Below are 14,224 nucleotides of genomic sequence, written 5' to 3' on the forward strand. Positions count from 1 at the left end.
TAATTAAAATTAATCAAAACTTCACACACCACAAACGAGCCGTCCTCAGAACAAGGTAAACCAGTAAACCAAGTACATGTCCGTGCAGCAGTTCTCGAGACCTGTCAAGAGCCGATTAATTAAGGGTAATTATCAGACAAAAATGTCTGTAAGACCACTCAATATTAGAACTACCTATATCAAATATCAAATCAGATTTCCTCAACAAGTTTCTAAATTTAAATGTAGCTATATTTAACTATGAGAAATAATTTTCGACCATATGATTATATAAACAGACTTCATTTTTATTGAGTTAAATTAGACGTTTATATCCGGCCTATACAAAATCTCTTCCGACTTACTTGTAACACAAAATGTGATTATGATAATTTAAAAGATAAAGATTTACAAAAGATGCATATGATATCATCTTTCGTACAAATACTGTCACGTATTTTTCCGTACAAGTTTAAAATATCATATCAACTTATGTTGTTATCATGGCTCGGTAAAATCAGGCTATAATATTTATAAGCAATTTAGTTCATAAAATATTTTGAAACAGCAGATATAACTATCAAAAATGAATATAATTGTACAAAAACCATTTAATTCTTGAAGAGTTGTATAAGTAAAAAAAAACAAACAAACAAAAAAAAAAAAAAAAAAACAAAAAAAAAAAAAAAAAAAAAACAATCACGTTTTTTACGAATAAGTTATGATTGATGGAACACAAACGTACATATATATGTATGTGTATATATGAAATCGTACAGGTTTCATTTCACACGCAATAATGAATACATACGAATACATTATATATATTATATGATGATGTATATGTCTTTTAAATGAAGTAAATGAAATATCTTGTCAAAATAAATAATTTGCCTTCAGGACATAGAATATGTGTATTTCATTAGAATTACTGGGATGGGTAAAAAGATAAAGTTTTTTTACAAGACGGACAGAGTTTTTTGGTTTATCTTGTTGAACGTCCTATGAAAAGCCAGTGTCACTTAAGGAACGTGCAAGGTTTTGGAGGTGAAGAAAGCCGGAGTACCCGGAGAAAAAACACCGGCCTACAGTCAGTACCTGGCAACTGTCCCACGTAGGTTTCGAACTCGCAACCCAGAGGTGGAGGGCTAGTGATAAAGTGTCAGGACACCTTTTTTTCTATCTTTTTATTCATCAAACAACATAATCACATATTTATATTACAAATAAACTATAATACACAGAAATAAAATATAAAGTGTCACAATTTCCCAGATTTGGATTCCTATGTTCTTGTTCTTGTTCTGTATATTCTTCCAATATCTGGAGAACCGTTGAATATCAACGTGGATAATGGGTAGTGGCTTCGGATTTATCAGCAGTGTCCTACAAGAATATATACACTATATACATGCTTATCATAAACTTGAACTAAAGTTGGGGAATTATGCTGACCTTGTGTGCGCGAGCAGTGAACACACTATAGGGTCAATGAAGATAATACATGTATCCTAGAGAGAGGTCTCATTATAGCAAGGCTGAAAATCGTATCTTCAACTACGGAGCCTCACTCGATTGCACTCTTCTCAGAAGAGCAGCTTTCTAGGAGATCGCATTCCGTTATATGTAAATCGAGTAAACCTGGAGAATATAACCCAAAATAAACAAGTTTTTAAGGTTTTTTTTCAAACACTATGACATAAACACGTGCATGTATGTGTCATAAATCCTTCTCTAGTGAAACCTCATCACTCGCACACTTAAAACATGGTCGCCGCCATCTTGGAAGATAAATCTTCCAGCTTCGAAACGGAAGAGGTAAAGATCTTCCAGAAGCAGAAGAGCTACAAATCGAGTGACCGGAAGATATATTCTAGAAGGAGAAGAGTGCAAACCGAGTGGGGCTCAGGAGAGCACCCTTCATGACCATGTAACATATGAGGTAATGTACATTACTATATACGCTGATATCTGGATAGTTCTTGACTATATAGACGCATCTTAAAGATAGTTCGTGATGTCGATAGCGTATACCTATTTAAGAAATAATTAACGATGATTCGTGTATTATTGCAGGATATACAACGAGGACGATGATATTTTGCAATTAAATTAATATCCGAGTGGGCTAATGGGTCTCGGACTCGGATATTTTGCAATTTTAATTAATAACTCAGGCCTGCGGCCTTCGTTATTAATTTAATTGCAAAATATCATCGTCCTCGTTGTATATCCTGCAATAATACACGAATCATCGTTAATTATTTCTTAAATAACCATCAAGGTAATCTAGATTGGATATATGTACCTATGAGAAAACGATCATGGTGACGATAACGTTGCAACACGAAACTGGTGTAAGGCGTAACACAGACCCCTTGAGAGGGATTCTATCTGCCTCTGTAGTGCCTTTGGTATGAAATGAAATGAAATGTAACCCCGAGCAATCCAGAATGATTTGTAGGGTAAGCTCATTTGTAACACACAGGTTTGGAACATCTGACTCTTTACACATGCTACAGTTAATAATTGAATTCAGCAGCCCTAGATATCTGGCCCGAATGTGATTTGATGTCGGGCAAAGCAGCAAAAATTGGTGTCTATCTACATATCCAGTGACACATCTGACATGTTCCCGGAACTTCGTACTTGTTGAATTTGGATCTGTTGGATTGAAGAATGTACAATGTATGTGTCCGTCACAAGTTTTGCCTTCACCGTTGCTTTGTTGACGTTCAGGGTGACATGTCCAGCACGTTCCCAGATGTTGTGTGAATTCAGTGTGGAGTCAGAAGGAAGATTTTGGTGTAGATAGCACATTGTGGATCTTGAGGCAGACTCTGTTATAAGTTTCTGGATCCAGAAGCGCGAGATGGAGGAGTCTCCAATACGTCACACACATACTGTGTTAAGACCGTAATGTAACCAACTACGGGAACTTTGATTGTTTTCTTTTTTTTTCCGGCATAGCCGTATAATATTCTTTTGGCCCGGATATGACGCGACAGGTGGCGTTACTGGTCAAGATGAAGTATGTGATTGGTCAATGTAGCGGTAAATGCAAAATACAGATACAATGTATGCAGTTAAAAACGAAACAAAGTTAAGATTTAATGCAAGCTTGATAAGTGCAAGCCTAATAAGTGTATGTATCTTTTCAAATGACACATTGATAAAATTATATTCCTGATTCAAATGCAGTCTTATCATCACCAAAAATGATTCAAACCGATATAATTTTGTTATCCGTGTTGAAACGCATTACATGTCTACATGTAGTTCGTTGAATAACCACCAGCATCAAATACCGTTTATCCTTTTTAAAGATATTTCTTGTTCATTACTAGATACTCACAATACGTACATACTAATATCATATCATACATTACAAATCATAGATTTTTCTTTTTATTGATAATTCTAAAGCATACAGTGGACAAGCTCTTCATTTTCCACTAACAGTTTGTTGTGGGCAACAAAATAGTTGAGAAACAAGGAATTACGCTTCCTAATTTTGTGATAATACTGAACATACTAGATATGTTGACTATCGTAAACGTTATTAATTAGCAAAACGAAAACAATACACATAATTTGCATCATCGTCATTTATCATTTTTGCTGATCCGATTGCCTTGCAGGTAGAACAGAAAAATTGTACCAGTGTCTCCCATTGCATGATTGTAAGATGCGACTAAATGGGATCAGCTCTTATATTTTCTCTGCTTTCTACCAACTTTCTTCTTCCGAATGTGTCTCTGTGAGGAAGACTTCGGGCTCTGTCCCCTGGCCGAGACATACTGATCAGAGTTTTACCGGTAGTTACTACTCATTTTTGGAAAGGGATGACTAGTTGTCAGTTTCACATGAGGTGAGTTGAGGTGTTCTGCTGGCATTGTTCGACAGTATGCTTCAGTGAGGTAGCACTATAAATGTCGACATGTGTTTGACGCTACCATAAGGAGGCAAACACAGACATAATAATGCAGGCTTATAAAAACATGCACATACCTGCACTACACACATGAATCTCGCACTCTTGGGAGACCGTCTTTAAACGATCTGGTCTATTGATATGACGTTAAACATTACTAAACAAAACTAAATTGTTTAGGATCAATACGAAGAGGTGGCGATCATACTGAGGATGTAACCGAGTATCTGGTATTCGGCAAACCTCGGCAGATTCCGGTACCATAGCCTCCTTCGGAAAACCCAATCGGGCCTTTCCGTCATATCTTCTTTTCCCGGAGATATGACGGAAAGGTCAGAGTGGTTTACCTATTGCCCTACATCTATTCTCATGTAGAGTACCGTAATCCATTGTTTAAAAAAATCAATGTTCTCCTGCGTTTAATATGCATTATGAAGAGAACCGTAATGTCTTCAGACAGATTGGTAAAGTCTATGTGGTCGGGAAGTTGAGTCCATATACATGTATATTGATGGAATTGCTTTGGTGACGGATGACTGATGTTATCCACTACACCACAATGTTAAAACGTGTATAATTAGTAAGGGTCATCAACGCAAAACGTTGGTCGAAAGATAACACATTGAGAAGATTTGTTTTTAGAGATATTTTATTAAAGTTATCTTAAAATAAAACATGGTGGTTCTTAGATGGACATTTTAATGACCAGTTATTTCAAAACTTTAATCATATGATTAAACTACATTCATACAGTCATACAGACGATAGCAAAGGAAGATGAATGTCCTATTGCAAGAGAACAATATGCTGCATTGTTTTTTTTTTCAAGCTAATTGAGAAATGACTAGGAAACAAGCATATAATACAAACAGCTGAAGTAAAAATGGGGGAAAAGACATATCTTGATGAGACATTTAATTTAAATACATTTTATTGCAAAAATGCCGTAAAAGGACAACATATCAATTAACAAATACCATAAAAGTAAAAGCTGTAAGTTTTTAATATAGCGCATCCTTAATTAAGTTTAACTCACGCCTCCACTAGGGATTGAACCCGCATCCTCTGGCTTACTATTCTTGTGCTCAATCAACGCAGTTCAAGACAAGATCTCTCTAGCCAAAGGGCACATTGCAGCTAGTATTTACCAGGGTTGCATGCTCCACCTCAGAGCACATGATCAATTAAAATGTTAAAAAAAAAAGAATCACTGCCTCTGCTAGGGATCGAACCCGGGACCTCTGGTTTACTAGTGGGAAGATCTCTCTAGCTGAGCAGTATACTGCGACTAGTATTTATCAGAATTACAAGTAAAAAAAAAAGGAACCCGGTCGGTGTGGCTTGTAAATACGGTTTCTGTCACGGAGCGTGCTTGAGATAGAGTCGTGGCTTATCACGCCAGAGACCCGGGTTCGATTCCTGTCGGGGCACTCTGCAGGAATGCGATTTCCCCTGTTCTTTCACACAAGTATATGCAACTTCAATAACAAAATACATTGAAATTTGATTTGTGAGAGAGATTTAGCAATGTTTGCAAATACTATATACATGTATGTCCATACAAACATCACGTGTTGTTTTACAACGACAACTTCGTACAAAATCATGAAAATCGAAAAATCGCCACCTGAAACAGAAAATATAAAAAAAAATACTTGTTTTGTTTTTAACATTTTCAAAAAATGTGTTCAATAGAAACGCACATGGCCTTGCAATAAATACCGTAACAAACGGTCGGACTAGAATTTTGTTTTGAATTTCAAATGTGCTCCGGCCATTGCTCCATTTTCACTGTGGCAGGGGTTTGCCCATGTGATGTCCTACAGAAGGCGCCCGTTCTGATTGTTTGGTTTTATCACAAAAGTCTTTTGTTAAAGTAAAGGTGGCCGGGTCATAGTCAGAGCATGTCAGGAAGGATAGTGGGACCTCCGTCCAAATGTTCTGCAATCTTTCCCGCCATTGAGAAAGGTAGTCTGTTCTGGTCGATTCGTCAATGAAAGGCATCCCGTATGAAAGTTGAGGTGGAAGAACGTGGAAACCGCAGGTTCGTAATGTACCGTACTGCAAAGACAAATACTTGTACATATATCATCATTATACAGCTATTTAGCTTTAAGCAAATCATCCGATTGAAATCATTGAAAAATAACAGCAAATATCTTTTTTTTTTTTGAAAAATGGTTAACTTTTCTCTGATAGAATATACTTAGCCTATCATTTTTACACTGAAACCGTAGAAAACACAAGAAACTGATCACTGCTCCAAGCCTTGAGTGCATTTGCTCTGTGGACTGACCAGTGGTCACTCACCTGTATCGGCCAAAGGAGGACGTTTATGTCTCCGGACACTCCGTGGTCAGACAACATTTCTCCAGTACCTCCAGTTGTTATCGACATCAGCGCCTTCTTCCCCTGGTCAAATAAAGATACGTGTATTCACATTAACTTTATCCTGGTCAAACCAAGATACATGTATTCACATTAACTTTATCCTGGTCAAACCAAGATACATGTATTCATAACAACTTTATCCTGGTCAAACCAAGATACATGTATTCACATTAACTTTATCCTTGTCAAACCAAGATACATGTATTCACATTAACTTTATCCTTGTCAAACCAAGATACATGTATTCACATTAACTTTATCCTTGTCAAACCAAGATACATGTATTCACATTAACTTTATCCTGGTCAAACAAAGATACTTGTATTCACATTAACTTTATCCTGGTCAAACCAAGATACATGTATTCACATCAAGGTTATCCGGGTCAAACCAAGATACATGTATTCACATCAACTTTATCCTGGTCAAACTAAGATACATGTATTCATAACTACTTTATCCTGGTCAAATAAAGATACGTGTATTCACATTAACTTTATCCTGGTGAAACCAAGATACATGTATTCACATCAACTTTATCCTGGTCAAACCAAGATACATGTATTCACATCAACTTTATCCTGGTCAAACTAAGATACATGTATTCACATTAACTTTATCCTGGCCAAACCAAGATACATGTATTCACATTAACTTTATCCTGGTGAAACCAAGATACATGTATTCACATCAACTTTATCCTGGTCAAACTAAGATACATGTATTCACATTAACTTTATCCTGGTCAAACCAAGATACATGTATTCACATCATATTTATCCTGGTCAAACCAAGATACATGTATTCAAATCAATTCTATCCTCGTCAAACCAAGATACATGTATTCAAATCCACTTTATCCTGGCCAAACCAAGATACATGTATTCACAACAACTTTATCCTGGTCAAACCAAGATACATGTATTCATAACTACTTTATCCTGGTCAAACCAAGATACATGTATTCACATTAACTTTATCCTTGTCAAACCAAGATACAGTATTAACACCAACTTTACCAATAAATATGTGTAATCTCTGTCTGTATCCAATGTAAACTACTTTAAGGATATATCATACTTCGAACCACTTCTCCCCACTGCGCTTACGCATAATAATTGGTTGTGTGAAACCCTAATTAGTATGACTGGTTTCCGGCCTCCTTTGATGGTGTGCGGAGCCAATCGGGAACTGTCGGCACTTTCCGTAGGTTCCCGATTGATTCAGTTCTAAGGGAGGTAATCCAGACTAATTTCAACGTTACACCAGTAAACCATGTGAAGCGAAATCTCGTGTACGTATGCCAGATCTAATTTTATTTAGACAAGGCTTCTCATGCTGTAAATATATGTTGACCTTGACCCCCAACAGCAACAATTAGATAGCAGTAGAGCACTATCATATCGACTGGGGCAAAACGTCAATAATTAGACCCGATCATTTGTGAGGAACTTTTTACATGCATAACATTTAAAAGGATAGCAAATGTTCAAATGACACTTGTGTAACCTGTTTATCCTTAACTTACACTCATTAAACTATCTTCGAAATATATTTGGTATTATAATAACTCCGGGTCATGTTTTTTTGTTTTAACAAAATTCTATTGAAAGAGAAAATGGCGATAAAGTTTGCAAGAAATGAAACCAGTGTAGTTAGTGATCATAACTAAAGATCTATCCTACAAATAAAAAATTCTAACCAATGACCTTGACCGACCCCAATAAGATTACCTACCGACATCAGTCCATTGTCCAAAATCTGATTTGTCACAAAATTAAAAGCAAAGCGGTCTTGCAGGACGCGATCAAACCATCCCTTCATAATTGCGGGAGCGGAGCTCCAGTACATCGGAAACTGGAATATCACCAAATCGGCAGACTCCAGTTTAGTCATTTCAGATCGGACATCTGGTAAGATATCTTCGTCATTTCCTGAAACATTAATATCTGATACTGTACTTACGTATGGTGACATAGGATGGTGTGTAAAGTTCAATAATTTGCTTTTATGACGTCGTATCAAATTTCATGATCGTGTGGCAACGATGTTCAACTGATGTGAAATCGCAATACTAGCAATGAAGTTTGAAAGTCTCGTGACATAGAGGACTAGTTCTCCGTCCAAATTGTGCTGCTACCCTGCAGTTAGGACATAAGAATTGCTGCCCCATTGCATAATGGTGAAAGGCGATGACATTTGGGATCCGATTTTTTCTCTTTTTTTCCCCCCAGCAACTTATTAATATAGTATATTGTATCACTCGGCAAACCAAAAAGGAGAAGTGAAACTTATACGGGTACTAGTATATATCGGGATCAATGCCTTTAAACCATAATAATTCCAAAGTTAACAGTAACACTTCGAGACACATACATATAATACCATACCTGAAACATCACCCTTTCTAGCTACCGGGTCAAAGTTTTGTGAATACAGGTCCGAAACGAGTACCGTGTGACCTTGACCCTCCAGGACCTGAATTGCCACATCCAGAAGTTTTCCATTAAACGAGGTCCTGTCTCCATGAGCAAAGACTATCAATACCGTCTTAGTAGCTCCCTTATCCTCAACCGCTGTACCTGTCAATCATATCCAATGTTTATTGTATTAGACTCGGCTATATATGGCGCCTATTCCATACAACATTCTATATCTAGCTACATGTATAGTGATTTTTCTCTCTGAATTGTCATTAGTATAATTTTTATTTGCATTTCCATTCAAATAAAGATTATACTTCACTTAAAATTTCAAAGCATTTTTTTTTTTTTTTTTTGCAGTTTTGATTCAGCTTTAATTTGCATTTGCCTTTCCATTCAAGTAAAGTTTATTCTTCACTTAAAATTTCAAAGCATTTTTTTTTCGCAATTTTGATTCAGCTTTAAGTGATTACGTGCACATTTCATTTACAATTTCAGCTAGAGAGGGTACGCTTCCATCAGGCCATAGTCCCTACGGTCGGTTTGGATTCACTGTATATTCTCGGACGGGTTAAGGAATGCATTACTCCAACAATGTTAGAGGATATCACGGCGAGAAACTTCTGACGGGCACCATGTAACGGTTAGCGTCAGAACAAAAAAATAGCCAGATACCTTTAGCAAGCTGAAGTAGGGATGTATAAGAACAGATCTAAAATAACCGAAACATTCTTCTCCACTAACATAATATTTTCAAAACAATTACAATGAATTACGATACCCCGCCTTCTCCGTTTAAGTATCTTTTTTACATGTAGTTACTGGAACTGAAATAGAATATTAAGTGTATCGTGCCATTATGTAGTGATTCTGTACAAACGGAATCTGTAATATGGCAGAGCTCGAGATAATCAAGTGCTTGTTTTGTTATACATTTTTTCTTATATTTTATTGTATTGTTATTTTGTTATACAGGAAAATGTTTTTCCTGTGTTTGTGCTTACAAAGAGTGAGCAACCATGTAGGTAGTTTTGGAAAAACGCAATGGTTGACCCTGTTACCCTGGCATGGTAAGCAAATTCAGGAAAAAAAAAGTTTACTGGGCACTTTGAATTATGCTCTTGAAGCTATTAACACAGAGAGGAGTGTGCTGTGTAGTTCTGTGATTGAAGTTCCATTTTTATATTGATGTTGTGACATACATGAAGTACCTTTGTAACAATATAATTACATTTTGTAATATATATATATAGGTTTCAAGGGGAGTGGATATAATGATTCTAATCATGTTTCTGATTGTTGTGTATACTCAATCTGATTGTTTAGTATGTACTTTATACGAGTGTATGAAGTATTTTAAGTAATGAGTTTCATCCTCAATCTACTGTCAAATTCATGAATTATTAGGTAGTAATGGATTATTTACTGAAGTATGTGATTATTTTTGTAGCACCTATAATATGTTTGTTTATATGTTTTAAGAAGAGTTCGTGCGAGGGATGTATCCCTATTTATGTTAAAGAGGCTTGCCCGCAGAGAGATCAGAAAAATTGGCTAACAGAAAAAGATTTTTTACACATGACAGATTGTTGGAATTGTTGAGTTTTTCATTTTATTTTCCTTATAAAACGCTGAAAAGTGATATTAAAACCTCATTTTTTAAATATTATTTATTTAATCGCAACCCGCAATAAGTCCCCGCTATAAAGTGGAGTCTAATTTGATTGACACGTCAAAGAAACAAGCACGTGCACAGTGCCGCACAGTGATAACTTCAAAGGCAGCGGCGATTTACAAAGAAGATTTGCCGTTATATTCCATACATTTCCCTCTCAGGTTGAGTTTTAAAACGTCTTTTAAATACATATTCTGTAATTGTTTTCAAGAAATAAAGTCGGAAAGCCTCTAATTTTGTCACATAGAAACGTGTACTGAAGTTTATTTAGTGATCGGAGATGTTCGGAGATGTGCCGTTTACCGGTCCGTCTGCGGGTAAGCCTCTTTAAATGTTTTTGAAGATTGTATCATGTGTTGATCAGGTATATACATGATCATTGACTATAGGTATGCAGTTTGTATCTCTATCAGAACTGATTGGAGCCTTATTTGTGCACAAAACTTTGTGAAAGTATGTTTTGTAGTGACGTTACAATTATATCTAAAGCTGTGGTGCAGACCTGGGTAATTTTTGTTTGATCTTTTTAGATGTATTTCTTTGTCATCGAAGTTTACAACTCATGTACATTTTGACTAAAAGTTGTAACTTTTGTCTTAAGGGGGAGGAGTGTAAAAGTTGAGAAAATTTACATACTTTATTGGGTAGGTTATATGGTGACTGCTTATAAAACTCGATTGTTTATTCTACCATGTTTGCTATGCAACGACAGTTTTGATTGGTTTAAAACCATGTATTATTTTCCAATAATACACGCTCGTGTCAATAATACACGCTCGCGAGTCACGGCTGTTACAATCTTTCCCCTCCGAATTCGTGCATTTGTAAACAACCATGGCGGCGCCAAAACGTTTGAACGTCGGAGACCGTGTATTTTACAACGGAGAAATTTGTCAGATTGTAAATTTCTATCCACCCAGAGCAAACTTTGCTTAACAATATGTTGTAAGGTCAATTTCCACATGCAACCCTTGGAGAGCATTTCTACATGAATAGCTGGCCGACATCCCCGAAAATTATCGAAACGGATTGGAATTGACGTAAGCTTTTGAATATTAATTAGCACGCGCGCCTTATCGTTTCTTGTGAATTGTAACAGCCATGTAGCGACACATTTCCCGGGGTTTCGTTGCCGTTTTTCTATTAGGAAGAGGTAGATCTGCGGCCTTCGTTATTAATTTAATTGCAAAATATCCTCGTCCTCGTTGTATATCCTGCAACAATACACGAATCATCGTTAATTATTTCTTAAGTATACCAGTATTTTATACTATTCGGAACTCCATTGTCGTCTAACAGTGGAAGTGTTCCGAGTACAGGTAATTTGGCGCAAATAGTGCACGTGCGCATTTTCACGGCCGGTACACCTGTGTCGCCCGTCAGTCAGATGGAAAATCCCGATAGGACTGCCTGGCTCAACTGTCCCTTCCTGACTAGTTAAGTCACCTTCCAGACTAGTTTAGTCACCTTCCAGACTAGTTTAGTCACCTTCCAGACTAGTTCAGTCACCTTCCAGACTAGTCTAGTCACCTTCCAGACTAGTCTAGTCACCTTCCAGACTAGTCTAGTCACCTTCCAGACTAGTTCAGTCACCTTCCAGACTAGTCTAGTCACCTTCCAGACTAGTCTAGTCACCATCCAGACTAGTCTAGTCACCTTCCAGACTAGTCTAGTCACCTTCCTGACTAGTCTAGTCACCTTCCAGACTAGTCTAGTCACCTTCCTGACTAGTCTAGTCACCTTCCAGACTAGTTTAGTCACCTTCCAGACTAGTTCAGTCACCTTCCAGACTAGTCTAGTCACCTTCCAGACTAGTCTAGTCACCATCCAGACTAGTTTAGTCACCTTCCAGACTAGTCTAGTCACCTTCCAGACTAGTTTAGTCACCTTCCAGACTAGTCTAGTCACCTTCCTGACTAGTTTAGTCACCTTCCAGACTAGTTTAGTCACCATCCAGACTAGTTTAGTCACCTTCCAGACTAGTTTAGTCACCTTCCTGACTAGTTTAGTCACCTTCCAGACTAGTTTAGTCACCTTCCAGACTAGTCTAGTCACCATCCAGACTAGTTTAGTCACCTTCCAGACTAGTCTAGTCACCTTCCAGACTAGTCTAGTCACCTTCCTGACTAGTTTAGTCACCTTCCAGACTAGTCTAGTCACCTTCCAGACTAGTTTAGTCACCTTCCAGACTAGTTAAGTCACCTTCCAGACTAGTTTAGTCACCTTCCAGACTAGTCTAGTCACCTTCCAGACTAGTCTAGTCACCTTCCAGACTAGTTTAGTCACATTCCTGACTAGTTTAGTCACCTTCCAGACTAGTCTAGTCACCTTCCAGACTAGTCTAGTCACCTTCCAGACTAGTCTAGTCACCTTCCAGACTAGTCTAGTCACCTTCCAGGCTAGTCTAGTCACCTTCTAGACTAGTTTAGTCACCTTCCAGGCTAGTTTAGTCACCTTCCAGACTAGTTTAGTCACCTTCCAGACTAGTTTAGTCACCTTCCAGACTAGTCTAGTCACCTTCCAGACTAGTCTAGTCACCTTCCAGACTAGTTTAGTCACCTTCCAGGCTAGTCTAGTCACCATCCAGACAAGTCTAGTCACTTTCCTTACTAGTTTAGTCACCTTCCAGACTAGTCTAGTCACCTTCCTGACTAGTCTAGTCACCTTCCAGACTAGTCTAGACAGAATGGAAGTCTTTACAAGACTGGTTTGGTTTAACACTGACAGTCAGTAGACCTGTATACTTTCATCCATTTTATAGCAGGGCCATGTAGCCGCTAGTTTACTAAAAACTACTGTCATGTTGTCATATAGTATGTGTGTTGGAGTGTGTGACAGAGTTGTATAATTTGTCCCTGTCTTAATAAAACAACCTGAACTTTACATATATCTTGAATTTATGTTTATCAGCAAGACTTCAGTTACAAATTACCACTCGGAATGTAAGACCCTGACGGACCCAAGATCAGCGAATCTGGGCATAAGTATGTCAAGCGGCTCCTTTTACAGCAATGTGGCGTCGAGTCAAGTATGAAATTTTGACTAGCGTAAAGTGAGGGTCTATACGGACGGAATAAAACACTTTAGATGGGACTAAATGGATGTTCTGGAGTAAATAAATATCGCATTTATACATATTTGTAGGGTAGGTATTAGGCTACATTGTATGCCACACACGATTTTATTGTATTCGCACCAATATCTAAGCGACAACAGGTTTCGGAGAATTCCACGTTTTCATATGGTGTCAGGGCCAGAGGAAACTCGGGCTACACCAGAAATGGTGTCAGGGCCAGAGGAAACTCGGGCTACCCGATTAGGTGTCGTATATCGTGAGTTTAGGGTCGGTCGGGTACGTATACATACATACAGAGTATATATTTACATAACATGTCTCCAAATTCAGACGTGATCCCTCGCACCTACCTCTATTTGTTCCTGTATCTTCCATGTTTCCTGCGTGTGCACTTATAGATTTTCTAAGTATGTCACAGCAGCGAAGGACGAAATGTTCTATTTAGTATCAAGTGAAGTCACATTGAGTTTATCGCTTAGTTTTCTGTCTAGGGAAAATAACTATTATCTCGAAGTAAAGTGTATTTATATGGCCTATTAATATGACATCTGGGTAAAAACCAAGCTTAATCTTGATCCCTGCTACGAAGACTCGGCGTATCATTCGTAGCAAGAAACGAGGCTAGTCTGAGTGGTTCTCCGATTATTAGTATTAATTCAGACAAAACTAATCGATAAATTTCAAAGTTCTTGACTTGATATTGGAGCGGCCAATTTAAAGGGTTCTGTTCTTCGAAATCTGTTTCA

At 37.5% G+C, this 14,224-nt stretch overlaps 1 protein-coding gene across 1 annotated transcript; it reads right to left on the minus strand.

Moving 5' to 3' along the window:
* Positions 1–4,544: 4,544 nt before the first annotated feature.
* On the minus strand, positions 4,545–13,932 carry LOC117324682 (NAD(P)H dehydrogenase [quinone] 1-like). Its single transcript, XM_033880620.1, has 5 exons — positions 13,829–13,932; positions 8,695–8,886; positions 8,042–8,238; positions 6,224–6,325; positions 4,545–5,974 (listed from the first exon to the last, which is right to left on the minus strand). The coding sequence occupies exons 1-5, from the start codon at positions 13,851–13,853 to the stop codon at positions 5,702–5,704; spliced, it is 789 nt and encodes a 262-aa protein (XP_033736511.1). The 5' UTR covers positions 13,854–13,932; the 3' UTR covers positions 4,545–5,701.
* Between the last annotated feature and the right edge of the window lie 292 nt (positions 13,933–14,224).

This window comes from Pecten maximus, chromosome 3, assembly GCF_902652985.1.
Source record: "Pecten maximus chromosome 3, xPecMax1.1, whole genome shotgun sequence".
NCBI lineage: Eukaryota > Metazoa > Mollusca > Bivalvia > Pectinida > Pectinidae > Pecten > Pecten maximus.

What these genes read in the sequence shown, in the direction of transcription:
- LOC117324682 (XM_033880620.1), bottom strand. Translation starts at nt 13,853, where the DNA reads ATGGAAGATACAGGAACAAATAGAG. An exon ending in TAGAAAGGGTGATGTTTCAG is followed by an intron (nt 8,239 to 8,694) that starts GTATGGTATTAT and finishes TTAATGTTTCAG; the next exon opens with GAAATGACGAAGATATCTTA. An exon ending in TCCTCCTTTGGCCGATACAG is followed by an intron (nt 5,975 to 6,223) that starts GTGAGTGACCAC and finishes TTGTCTTTGCAG; the next exon opens with TACGGTACATTACGAACCTG.